The sequence below is a fragment of the Nerophis ophidion genome, linkage group LG17 (genome assembly GCF_033978795.1).
Source record: "Nerophis ophidion isolate RoL-2023_Sa linkage group LG17, RoL_Noph_v1.0, whole genome shotgun sequence".
Taxonomy (NCBI): Eukaryota; Metazoa; Chordata; class Actinopteri; order Syngnathiformes; family Syngnathidae; genus Nerophis; species Nerophis ophidion.
This window is the reverse complement of record NC_084627.1, coordinates 7,662,719-7,674,858: the sequence shown is the minus strand read 5'-3', so window position 1 is coordinate 7,674,858 and position 12,140 is coordinate 7,662,719. Positions and strand designations below refer to the sequence as shown.

At 43.5% G+C, this 12,140-nt stretch overlaps 1 protein-coding gene across 3 annotated transcripts in view; it reads right to left on the bottom strand.

The window, feature by feature from the left end:
• Positions 1-12,140, bottom strand: part of stxbp4 (syntaxin binding protein 4) — a 67,972-nt gene that overhangs the window by 41,869 nt on the left and 13,963 nt on the right. For 2 of the 3 annotated variants that reach the window (XM_061876015.1, XM_061876014.1), the window contains exons 4-7: positions 8,343-8,416; positions 8,177-8,272; positions 8,034-8,103; positions 3,614-3,688 (exon numbers count right to left, since the gene is read on the bottom strand). In XM_061876015.1, coding sequence (XP_061731999.1) covers positions 3,614-3,688; positions 8,034-8,103; positions 8,177-8,272; positions 8,343-8,416 — 315 coding nt within the window. Of the gene's footprint in view, positions 1-3,602; positions 3,689-8,033; positions 8,104-8,176; positions 8,273-8,342; positions 8,417-12,140 lie in introns of those variants that run through there. The other variant, XM_061876016.1, reaches the window with a different exon arrangement.

Genomic DNA, 12,140 nt, shown 5'->3' with positions numbered 1-12,140 from the left:
ACAATGACACCTCGCACGCGCACAAAGACACCTCGCACGCGCACAAAGACACCTCGCGCGCGCACAATGACACCTCGCACGCGCACAAAGACACCTCGCACGCGCACAAAGACACCTCGCACGCGCACAAAGACACCTCGCACGCGCAAAAAGGCTCCGCGTGCGCGTGCACAAAGACACCTCGCGCGCGCACAATGACACCTCGCACGCGCACAAAGACCTCGCACGCGCACAAAGACACCTCGCGCGCGCACAAAGACACCTCGCGCGCGCACAAAGACACCTCGCGCGCGCACAAAGACACCTCGCGCGCGCACAAAGACACCTCGCGCGCGCACAAAGACACCTCGCACGCGCACAAAGACACCTCGCACGCGCACAAAGACACCTCGCACGCGCACAAAGACACCTCGCACGCGCACAAAGACACCTCGCACGCGCACAAAGACACCTCGCACGCGCACAAAGACACCTCGCACGCGCAAAAAGGCTCCGCGTGCGCGTGCACAAAGACACCTCGCGCGCGCACAATGACACCTCGCACGCGCACAAAGACACCTCGCGCGCGCACAATGACACCTCGCACACGCACAAAGACACCTCGCACGCGCACAAAGACACCTCGCACGCGCACAAAGACACCTCGCGCGCGCAAAAAGGCTCCGCGTGCGCGCGCACAATGACACCTCGCACACGCACAAAGACACCTCGCACGCGCACAATGACACCTCGCACGCGCACAAACACACCTCGCACGCGCACAAAGACACCTCGCACGCGCACAAAGACACCTCGCGCGCGCACAAAGACACCTCGCACGCGCAAAAAGGCTCCGCGTGCGCGTGCACAAAGACACCTCGCGCGCGCACAATGACACCTCGCACGCGCACAAAGACACCTCGCACGCGCACAAAGACACCTCGCACGCGCACAAAGACACCTCGCGCGCGCACAATGACACCTCGCACGCGCACAAAGACACCTCGCACGCGCACAAAGACACCTCGCACGCGCACAAAGACACCTCGCACGCGCAAAAAGGCTCCGCGTGCGCGTGCACAAAGACACCTCGCGCGCGCACAATGACACCTCGCACGCGCACAAAGACACCTCGCACGCGCACAAAGACACCTCGCGCGCGCACAATGACACCTCGCACGCGCACAAAGACACCTCGCACGCGCACAAAGACACCTCGCACGCGCACAAAGACACCTCGCACGCGCAAAAAGGCTCCGCGTGCGCGTGCACAAAGACACCTCGCGCGCGCACAATGACACCTCGCACGCGCACAAAGACCTCGCACGCGCACAAAGACACCTCGCGCGCGCACAAAGACACCTCGCGCGCGCACAAAGACACCTCGCGCGCGCACAAAGACACCTCGCGCGCGCACAAAGACACCTCGCGCGCGCACAAAGACACCTCGCACGCGCACAAAGACACCTCGCACGCGCACAAAGACACCTCGCACGCGCACAAAGACACCTCGCACGCGCACAAAGACACCTCGCACGCGCACAAAGACACCTCGCACGCGCACAAAGACACCTCGCACGCGCAAAAAGGCTCCGCGTGCGCGTGCACAAAGACACCTCGCGCGCGCACAATGACACCTCGCACGCGCACAAAGACACCTCGCGCGCGCACAATGACACCTCGCACACGCACAAAGACACCTCGCACGCGCACAAAGACACCTCGCACGCGCACAAAGACACCTCGCGCGCGCAAAAAGGCTCCGCGTGCGCGCGCACAATGACACCTCGCACACGCACAAAGACACCTCGCACGCGCACAATGACACCTCGCACGCGCACAAACACACCTCGCACGCGCACAAAGACACCTCGCACGCGCACAAAGGCACCTCTCGCGCGCAAAAAGGCGCCGCGTGCGCGTGCACGAGGACACCGAGTGCACACCAAAAGGCACCGCGCGAGCGCACGAAGTAGAGAATCAGCGCGCGATAACAGTTTTTATGCGCTTGGATTTTTGGCACTAATGTGACGCCATACAAAATGTCCGATACAATCCGTGACGTCACGCGCACACGTCATACGCGTCATCATACCGCAACATTTTCAACAGGATAATTCCCGCGTAATTTAAAATTGATATATAAACTATCAGACTGTGTGGTGACTTTCAGTAGGCCTTAAAGTAACATGATAAGTTAACAGTAACAAACTATTTGATGCTGAGGTGTATACCTGTGAAATTAGCAAGTACTAATATTAGAATGCTAACAATTGTGCTATTAAAGAATGACAAGCCGCATTCAGGACACCGCTGCTTTAGCGAGACTTTGACACCCGAGCAAAGTGCACCGCTGAGACCAGACGGTCCAGAACCAGGCAAGAACACAACAATGCGGGTTCCGGAGTTGAGCGAGTGCTAATGGGCGCCGCCAATGGATACACAACACGTCAAGAGCCGCTGACACAAAAAGTCAGGAGTGCACAAGCTGTCAGGTCAGCTCCTGTTGGGCTCCGCCCCCCCCCCGCGGGTCCTGGGGGCCAGGGTGTCAGGGTGCATTGGAGTGATGTGCAGGAGCACGCGGGACAGCACAGTGTCAGGATGTGCCCTCAACTCATGTCACATGACCTCGGTCACGTGTCGTCACATGACCTCCGTCACACGTCGTCACTGATGTCACATGACCTCGGTCACCCGTCGTCACGTGACCTCGGTCACGCGTGGTCACTGACGTCACGTGACCTCGGTCACACGTGGTCACTGACGTCACGTGACCTCGGTCACACGTGGTCACTGACGTCACGTGACCTCGGTCACGCGTGGTCACTGACGTCACGTGACCTCGGTCACACGTGGTCACTGACGTCACATGACCTCGGTCACACGTGGTCACTGACGTCACATGACCTCGGTCACACGTGGTCACTGACGTCACATGACCTCGGTCACACGTGGTCACTGACGTCACATGACCTCGGTCACACGTGGTCACTGACGTCACGTGACCTCGGTCACGCGTGGTCACTGACGTCACGTGACCTCGGTCACACGTGGTCACTGACGTCACATGACCTCGGTCACACGTGGTCACTGACGTCACATGACCTCGGTCACACGTGGTCACTGACGTCACATGACCTCGGTCACACGTGGTCACTGACGTCACATGACCTCGGTCACACGTGGTCACTGACGTCACATGACCTCGGTCACACGTGGTCACTGACGTCACATGACCTCGGTCACGCGTCGTCACTGACGTCACATGACCTCGGTCACACGTGGTCACTGACGTCACATGACCTCGGTCACACGTGGTCACTGACGTCACATGACCTCGGTCACACGTGGTCACTGACGTCACATGACCTCGGTCACACGTGGTCACTGACGTCACATGACCTCGGTCACACGTGGTCACTGACGTCACATGACCTCGGTCACACGTGGTCCCTGACGTCACATGACCTCGGTCACATGTCCTCATTGACGTCACATGACCTCGGTCACACGTGGTCACTGACGTCACATGACCTCGGTCACACGTGGTCACTGACGTCACATGACCTCGGTCACACGTGGTCACTGACGTCACATGACCTCGGTCACACGTCATCACTGACCGTATGTTCACCTGGACTCGTCGTCCCTGGTAACCAGCAGAGACATGTGATTGGACAAGGACGCCGTCCTCAGGATCTCCACCGCCCTGCAGACAAAGGACACACCTGGTCAACATTGCTGTGTCCAAAGTGCGGCCTGGGGGCCATTTGTGTTCCACACTTATTGTTTTTTTTACTTTTGACAAATATTAAGGAGTAAAAAAGTGTAGTAAAACAATTAACGAGGTAAAATGTAAGGAGAAAAAGTTGACTAATAACACAAAGATGCCATAAAACTGTCATTGCTCATGAATAATAATGAATTTAAAACAACGTTATGAATTATTGACATGTTTAACGCTACAATTACTTTCTTTGACAAAATGGGCATAAAATAAACAATAGAAAAATAATAATTGATGGATGGAGGATTTAAGCGTCGAAGGTTAAAAAATAAATAAAAGTGTAACTTACTTTTATGAGTGAGACCCTTTTGGATCACTGAGGATTTTAGTGTACCGTATTTCCTTGAATTACCGAAGGGGCGCTAATTAATTTAAAACCTCTTCTCACTCCGGCTCTTACCAAAGGCATGCGTTAAAAGTAAGCATGCGCTAATTATTTTAAAACCTCTTCTCACTTCGGCACTTACCGAAGGCATGCAGTAAAAATTTGAGTGTGATGTAAGGATACCATCATGAAAAGCACATTTAATTAAAAAAAAAAAAACTTTATTATGGTCTTACCTTTACTTATAAATGAAGTCCATGCGCAAATCCTTCTGATCAAAAGCATCGATACTGTAACTTGTTTAAAGAAGTCTTCCTTATCTTTCTTCAGTTTTAAAGTCTCTCTGTCTCGATGGAGGTCTTCCTTTAGTACCTCATGCTTCGATCGAAAGTCCAGTTTAGAAAATTGCTATCAGACCGCTGCTGCTCGGCTCCTCACGTGTGGGCTATGACAGAATTATCCTCGGACAACTCCCCCTCCCGTTCTGCTCCGTGGGTGATCTCTTTATCCCACTGCTGCCACTATGAAGTGTTATTGTTTAAATAAAACACTGGGTATTTAGGACTGGAAAATGCTTTTTTTCAGCCCGGTTGTTTACATAGCCAGCATAGGAGTAGTGGTGTTACATCCTAAAAGGTCCACCTTGCACCCCACCACGTCATATCCGTTCCCAGCACATATCACGTCACTCGTTGTCACTTCTTCTGCAGCCAAGTAGTCGTAAGAAGGATCACTAGCGCTCTCTACCACCAGGAGGCGGGAGTCATTTAATGACTCATATTTGACACACGCAGCTACGGTATATTAATAAAACATAGCTGCTTACTGTTCTTTTTAGCATATTCAATAGCTTGGACCTTAAATCCTACTGAATAGCTCTTAATCTTCTTCCCTTTATGCGATTTCAAATGACCGGTATTGAAATCAACCTCCTCCATTTTGAAAATGATGACAGGGGAAGTGACAGTCGTGACATCACGAGTTTGACCCGGCGGTAATACTGAGCATGCGCTAACTATTTTGCGAAGCCAGTTTGATCCGGTGGAAATTCTAGACATGCGCTAATAAAAATTATGTTTCGCGAAACGAGTTTGACCCGGCAGTAATTCTAGGCAGGCACATACTATGTACCCGGTGGCAATTCAAGGAAATACGATTTTTTTTTAAACCGTCATAGCTCAAAAATAATAATAAATCAAAATCAATGTTATGAATTATTGATACATTTAAGGCTTCACTTACTTCACGTCAAATATTACACTTTTTTGTGGAAACCATTGTGTAATTTGTGTTTAAAAAAACAGGGGCTTTTTTGGGGACAAAAAGGGCATAAAAATAAACAAACAAAAAAGAGATAAAAACTTATAATCGCAGGATTGAGCGAGAGACTTGAGTGTTGAAAGAAAAAAAAAAATGAATGACTTATTTTTACACTTTTATAAGTGGGACCCTTTTGGGTCCCCAAAACTTTTAGCGTAATCTTTTTTTAAGCCATCATTGCTCAAAAATAATATCAAATCAAAAACAATGTTATGAATGATTCATCTATTTAAGGCTTCACTTACTTCATGTCAAATATTATACGTTTTTTTGGAAAACATTGCATAATTCGTGTTTAAAAAACAGGGTTTTTTTCCAACAAAAGGGCATAAAACTTTGAAAAAAAGAAATGATAAAAAGTTATAATCACAGGATTGATCGAGAGACTTAAGTGTTGAAAGCAAATTAAAAAAAAAAATGTATGACTTATTTTTACACTTTTATGAGTGGGACCCTTTTGGGTCCCCAAGATTTTTAGTGGGATTTAACAAAAACAACAATAACTGACAAACACAATAAAGCATCAAAATGAAGAAATATTGACATATTTAATGCTCCAATGACTTCACATTAAATATTACACTTTGACATGTTTTGAGGGAAAATATTGTATATATAATGTTTTTGCCATTGCTGCATTAAAATTAATGTTATGAATTATTGACATATTCAATGTTTCAATCACTTGAAATCAATATCACACTCTCAAAATTTTGGGGGGAAAATATTGTAAATTTTTTGTGTTTGCCCCACAAAAAGTGGGGCTTTCTTCAACAAAAAGGGAATAAAATATTAAACTTAAAAAAAAAACTACAACTTTTAATTGATTGTTAAATCTGAAGTCGATTTAAAGATTTAAGCGTTGACAGTAATGAAAGAAAAAAGTGTGACTTATTTTGAGAACTTTTATGAGTTGAGTTGTGTTTGAGTTTGAGTTGAGTTTGAGTTTATTTGGAAGTGGGACCCTTTTGGATCCCAAAGAATCTTCGTGGGATTTTTTTTTCATTGCTCAAAATATAACAATGAATTAAAAATCATTGTTAGTAGCCTTATTTGACATATTTAAGGCTCCAATGACTTCACATCAAATATTACACTTTTTGTGGGGAAATATATCGTAATTTGTGTTTTAGCCTAAAAACAGGGCTTTCTTTGACAAAAATGGCATAAAACTAACAAATGAAAAAACAAAGAAATAATAAAAACTTATAATCGAGGGATTGATCGATAGGAGCATCTGTTGAAAGTAAAAAACAAAATAAAATAAAAATTTCAAATACATAAATAATAATAATAAATAAATAATAAAATGTATGACTTATTTTTAAGATTTTTATGAGTGGGACCATTTTGGATCTCCCAGGATTTCAGTGGGATTCTTTTATTTTTTTTAAACTGTCATTGCTGAAAAAATAATAATGCATCAAAATCAATGTTATGATTTATTGACATATTTAATGCTCCAATACCTTCACATTAAGTATTACACTATGACATGTTTTGAGGGAAAATATTATATATTTGATGTTTTTTCCATCGCTGGAATTATTGACATATTTAAGCTTCCTATCATTTGACAACAATATTACACAACATTTTTTGGGGAAAACAATGCAAATTTTGTGTGTTTGCCGCACAAAAAGTGGGGCTTTCTTCAACAAAAATGGCATAAAATATTAAACTTAAAAAAACAAAAAGTTGATATCGATAGATAAATCTGAAGTTGATTTAAAGATTTAAGCGTTGACCGTAATGAAAGAAAAAAGTGTGACTTATTTTGAAAAATTGTATGAGTGGGACCCTTTTGGATCTCAAAGAAACTTTGTGGGATTTTTTTTTTCCATTGCTCAGAATATAATAATGAATTAAAATCATTGTTAGTAGGATTATTTGACATATTTAAGGCTCCAATTATTTCACATTAAATATTACACTTAATGTGGGGGAAATCTATCATATTTTGTGTTTTAGCCCAAAAATCAAGGCTTTCTGTGACAAAAAGGGCATTAAACAAACAAATGAATAAACAAAGAAATAATAAAAACTTATAATCGAGGGATTGATCGACAGGATCATGTGTTGAAAGTAAAAAATAAAATAAAATAAAAAATAAAAAAATACATAAATAAACGTAATAAATTAAAAAATAAAATGTATGACTTATTTTTATGAGTGGGACCCTTTTGGATCACCCGAATTTCAGTGGGATTCTTTTATTTTTTTTCCAAACTGTCATTGCTGAAAAAATAATAATGCATCAAAATCAATGTTTTGAATTATTGACATATGTAATGCTCCAATGACTTCACATCAAATATTACACTTTGACATGTTTTGAGGAAAAATACTGTATGTTTTATGTTTATGCCATTAAAAAAACGAGTTATCTTTGTGAAAAAGTGCATTAAATTACAACTTTTTATTTTTCTTTATATGGACGGACAGATCCGAAGATAATTAAGCGCCAGAAAAAACAAAAACAATTTATGACTTTTTAAGATCCCCAAACTGGAGGGGAGCGCTAAAGAGTATGAAAATATGAAAATGGCCCCCACATATTTATTTTGCATTGTGTGCGTCGCCATGGTAACAGTGTCTATTTGCAGCAAGTGTGTCAGGCACCTCTCGCTGGTGACCCCGATCAGGCTGATGTTGTTGACATCCAGAATCAGGTCACCCGACTTAAGCCGACCTGGGACGCAGACACAGAGGGTGAGGGGGGGGGGAGGGGTGACAAGGTAGAAGAGGTGGGACTAGATAGTGACCGTCCAGGGCAGCCAGTCCCCCCGCCACCACTCTCTTCACGTAGACGCCAAAGTCCTCCCCGGTCACGTCTCGGCAGCCTCCGATGACCTTCACGCCTGTACGCACACAAGGAGGCGTGACCTCGGGGGTCGGGGTGGGGGTGGTGGTGAAGGGGGAGGAGCTTACCGAGGCCACGCTTACAGTCGCAGAACTCCAGTCTGTGGACGGCTCGGCTGATGCCGTGTGGGCCCATGATGGTCCTGAGGACACACACACACACACACACACACACACACACACACACACACACACACACACACACACACACACACACACACACACACACACGCACATCACTTTGACACAACAACAGTGTGTGTGTGTCTGTACTGAGTGTGTGTGTGTGTGTGTGTGTGTGTGTGTGTGTGTGTGTGTGTGTGTGTAAACCATCACATGAAATCACATTTTGGCCTCCTCCCCAACACATCAGTCAAACACTCTACAAGTCATGTGATCTGTTTGACACCAAAGATATAAGTCTACATATCATGTGACCTGTTTGTTATAAGTCTACGTGTCATGTGACCTGTTTGATATAAGTCTACGTGTCATGTGACCTGTTTGATATAAGTCTACGTGTCATGTGACCTGTTTGATATAAGTCTACATATCATGTGACCTGTTAGATATAAGTCTACGTGTCATGTGACCTGTTTGATATAAGTCTACGTGTCATGTGACCTGTTTGATATAAGTCTACGTGTCATGTGACCTGTTTGACACTAAAGATATAAGTGTACATGTCATGTGACCTGTTTGTTATAAGTCTACGTGTCATGTGACCTGTTTGATATAAGTCTACGTGTCATGTGACCTGTTTGATATAAGTCTACGTGTCATGTGACCTGTTTGATATAAGTCTACATATCATGTGACCTGTTTGTTATAAGTCTACGTGTCATGTGACCTGTTTGATATAAGTCTACGTGTCATGTGACCTGTTTGATATAAGTCTACGTGTCATGTGACCTGTTTGACACTAAAGATATAAGTGTACATGTCATGTGACCTGTTTGATATAAGTCTACGTGTCATGTGACCTGTTTGACACTAAAGATATAAGTGTACATGTCATGTGACCTGTTTGATATAAGTCTACGTGTCATGTGACCTGTTTGACACTAAAGATATAAGTGTACATGTCATGTGACCTGTTTGTTATAAGTCTACGTGTCATGTGACCTGTTTGATATAAGTCTACGTGTCATGTGACCTGTTTGACACTAAAGATATAAGTGTACATGTCATGTGACCTGTTTGTTATAAGTCTACGTGTCATGTGACCTGTTTGATATAAGTCTACGTGTCATGTGACCTGTTTGATATAAGTCTATGTGTCATGTGACCTGTTTGACACTAAAGATATAAGTGTACATGTCATGTGACCTGTTTGTTATAAGTCTACGTGTCGTGTGACCTGTTTGATATAAGTCTACGTGTCATGTGACCTGTTTGATATAAGTCTACGTGTCATGTGACCTGTTAGATATAAGTCTACGTGTCATGTGACCTGTTAGATATAAGTCTAGGTGTCATGTGACCTGTTTGATATAAGTCTACGTGTCATGTGACCTGTTAGATATAAGTCTACGTGTCATGTGACCTGTTAGATATAAGTCTACGTGTCATGTGACCTGTTAGATATAAGTCTACGTGTCATGTGACCTGTTAGATATAAGTCTACGTGTCATGTGACCTGTTAGATATAAGTCTACGTGTCATGTGACCTGTTTGATATAAGTCTACGTGTCGTGTGACCTGTTTGATATAAGTCTACGTGTCATGTCACCTGTTTGATATAAGTCTACGTGTCATGTGACCTGTTAGATATAAGTCTACGTGTCATGTGACCTGTTTGATATAAGTCTACGTGTCATGTGACCTGTTTGATATAAGTCAACGTGTCATGTGACCTGTTAGATATAAGTCTACGTGTCATGTGACCTGTTTGATATAAGTCTACGTGTCATGTGACCTGTTTGATATAAGTCTACGTGTCATGTGACCTGTTTTATATAAGACTACGTGTCATGTGACCTGTTTGATATAAGACTACGTGTCATGTGACCTGTTTGATATAAGTCTACGTGTCATGTGACCTGTTTGATATAAGTCTACGTGTCATGTGACCTGTTTGATATAAGTCTACGTGTCATGTGAGCTGTTTGATATAAGTCTACGTGTCATGTGACCTGTTAGATATAAGTCTACGTGTCATGTGACCTGTTAGATATATGTCTACGTGTCATGTGACCTGTTTGATATAAGACTACGTGTCATGTGACCTGTTTGATATAAGTCTACGTGTCATGTGACCTGTTTGATATAAGTCTATGTGTCATGTGACCTGTTAGATATAAGTCTACGTGTCATGTGACCTGTTTGATATAAGTCTACGTGTCATGTGACCGGTTTGATATAAGTCTACGTGTCATGTGACCTGTTTAACATAAGTCTACGTGTCATGTGACCTGTTTAACATAAGTCTACGTGTCATGTGACCTGTTAGATATAAGTCTACATGTCATGTGACCTGTTTGATATAAGTCTACGTGTCATGTGACCTGTTTGATATAAGTCTACGTGTCATGTGACCTGTTAGATATAAGTCTACGTGTCATGTGACCTGTTAGATATAAGTCTACGTGTCATGTGACCTGTTTGATATAATACTACGTGTCATGTGACCTGTTTGATATAAGTCTACGTGTCATGTGACCTGTTTGATATAAGTCTATGTGTCATGTGACCTGTTAGATATAAGTCTACGTGTCATGTGACCTGTTTGATATAAGTCTATGTGTCATGTGACCTGTTAGATATAAGTCTACGTGTCATGTGACCTGTTTAACATAAGTCTACGTGTCATGTGACCTGTTTGATATAAGTCTACGTGTCATGTGACCTGTTAGATATAAGTCTACGTGTCATGTGACCTGTTTGATATAAGTCTACATGTCATGTGACCTGTTTAATATAAGTCTACGTGTCATGTGACCTGTTTGATATAAGTCTACGTGTCATGTGACCTGTTTTATATAAGACTACGTGTCATGTGACCTGTTTGATATAAGTCTACGTGTCATGTGACCTGTTAGATATAAGTCTACGTGTCATGTGACCTGTTAGATATAAGTCTACGTGTCATGTGACCTGTTAGATATATGTCTACGTGTCATGTGACCTGTTTGATATAAGACTACGTGTCATGTGACCTGTTTGATATAAGTCTACGTGTCATGTGACCTGTTTGATATAAGTCTACGTGTCATGTGACCTGTTAGATATAAGTCTACGTGTCATGTGACCTGTTTGATATAAGTCTACGTGTCATGTGACCTGTTTGATATAAGTCTACGTGTCATGTGACCTGTTTGATATAAGTCTACGTGTCATGTGACCTGTTTGATATAAGTCTACGTGTCATGTGACCTGTTTGATATAAGTCAATGCGTCATGTGACCTGTTAGATATAAGTGTACGTGTCATGTTACCTGTTTGATATAAGTCAATGTGTCATGTGACCTGTTAGATATAAGTCTACGTGTCATGTGACCTGTTAGATATAAGTCTACGTGTCATGTGACCTGTTTGATATGTCTACGTGTCATGTGACCTATTTGATATAAGACTACGTGTCATGTGACCTATTTGATATAAGTCTACGTCTCATGTGATCTGTTTGAAACCCAAGATATAAGTCTACGTGTCATGTGACCTGTTTGAAACCCAAGATATAAGTCTACGTGTCATGTGACCTGTTTGAAACCCAAGATATAAGTCTACGTGTCATGTGACCTGTTTGAAACCCAAGATATGTCTACGTGTCATGTGACCTGTTTGACAGTGTACAATGAATGTACTATACCTGCCTGCGCGCGGTCATTAACACTTTATTATGGGACAACGTCCCCGTTTCCAGGT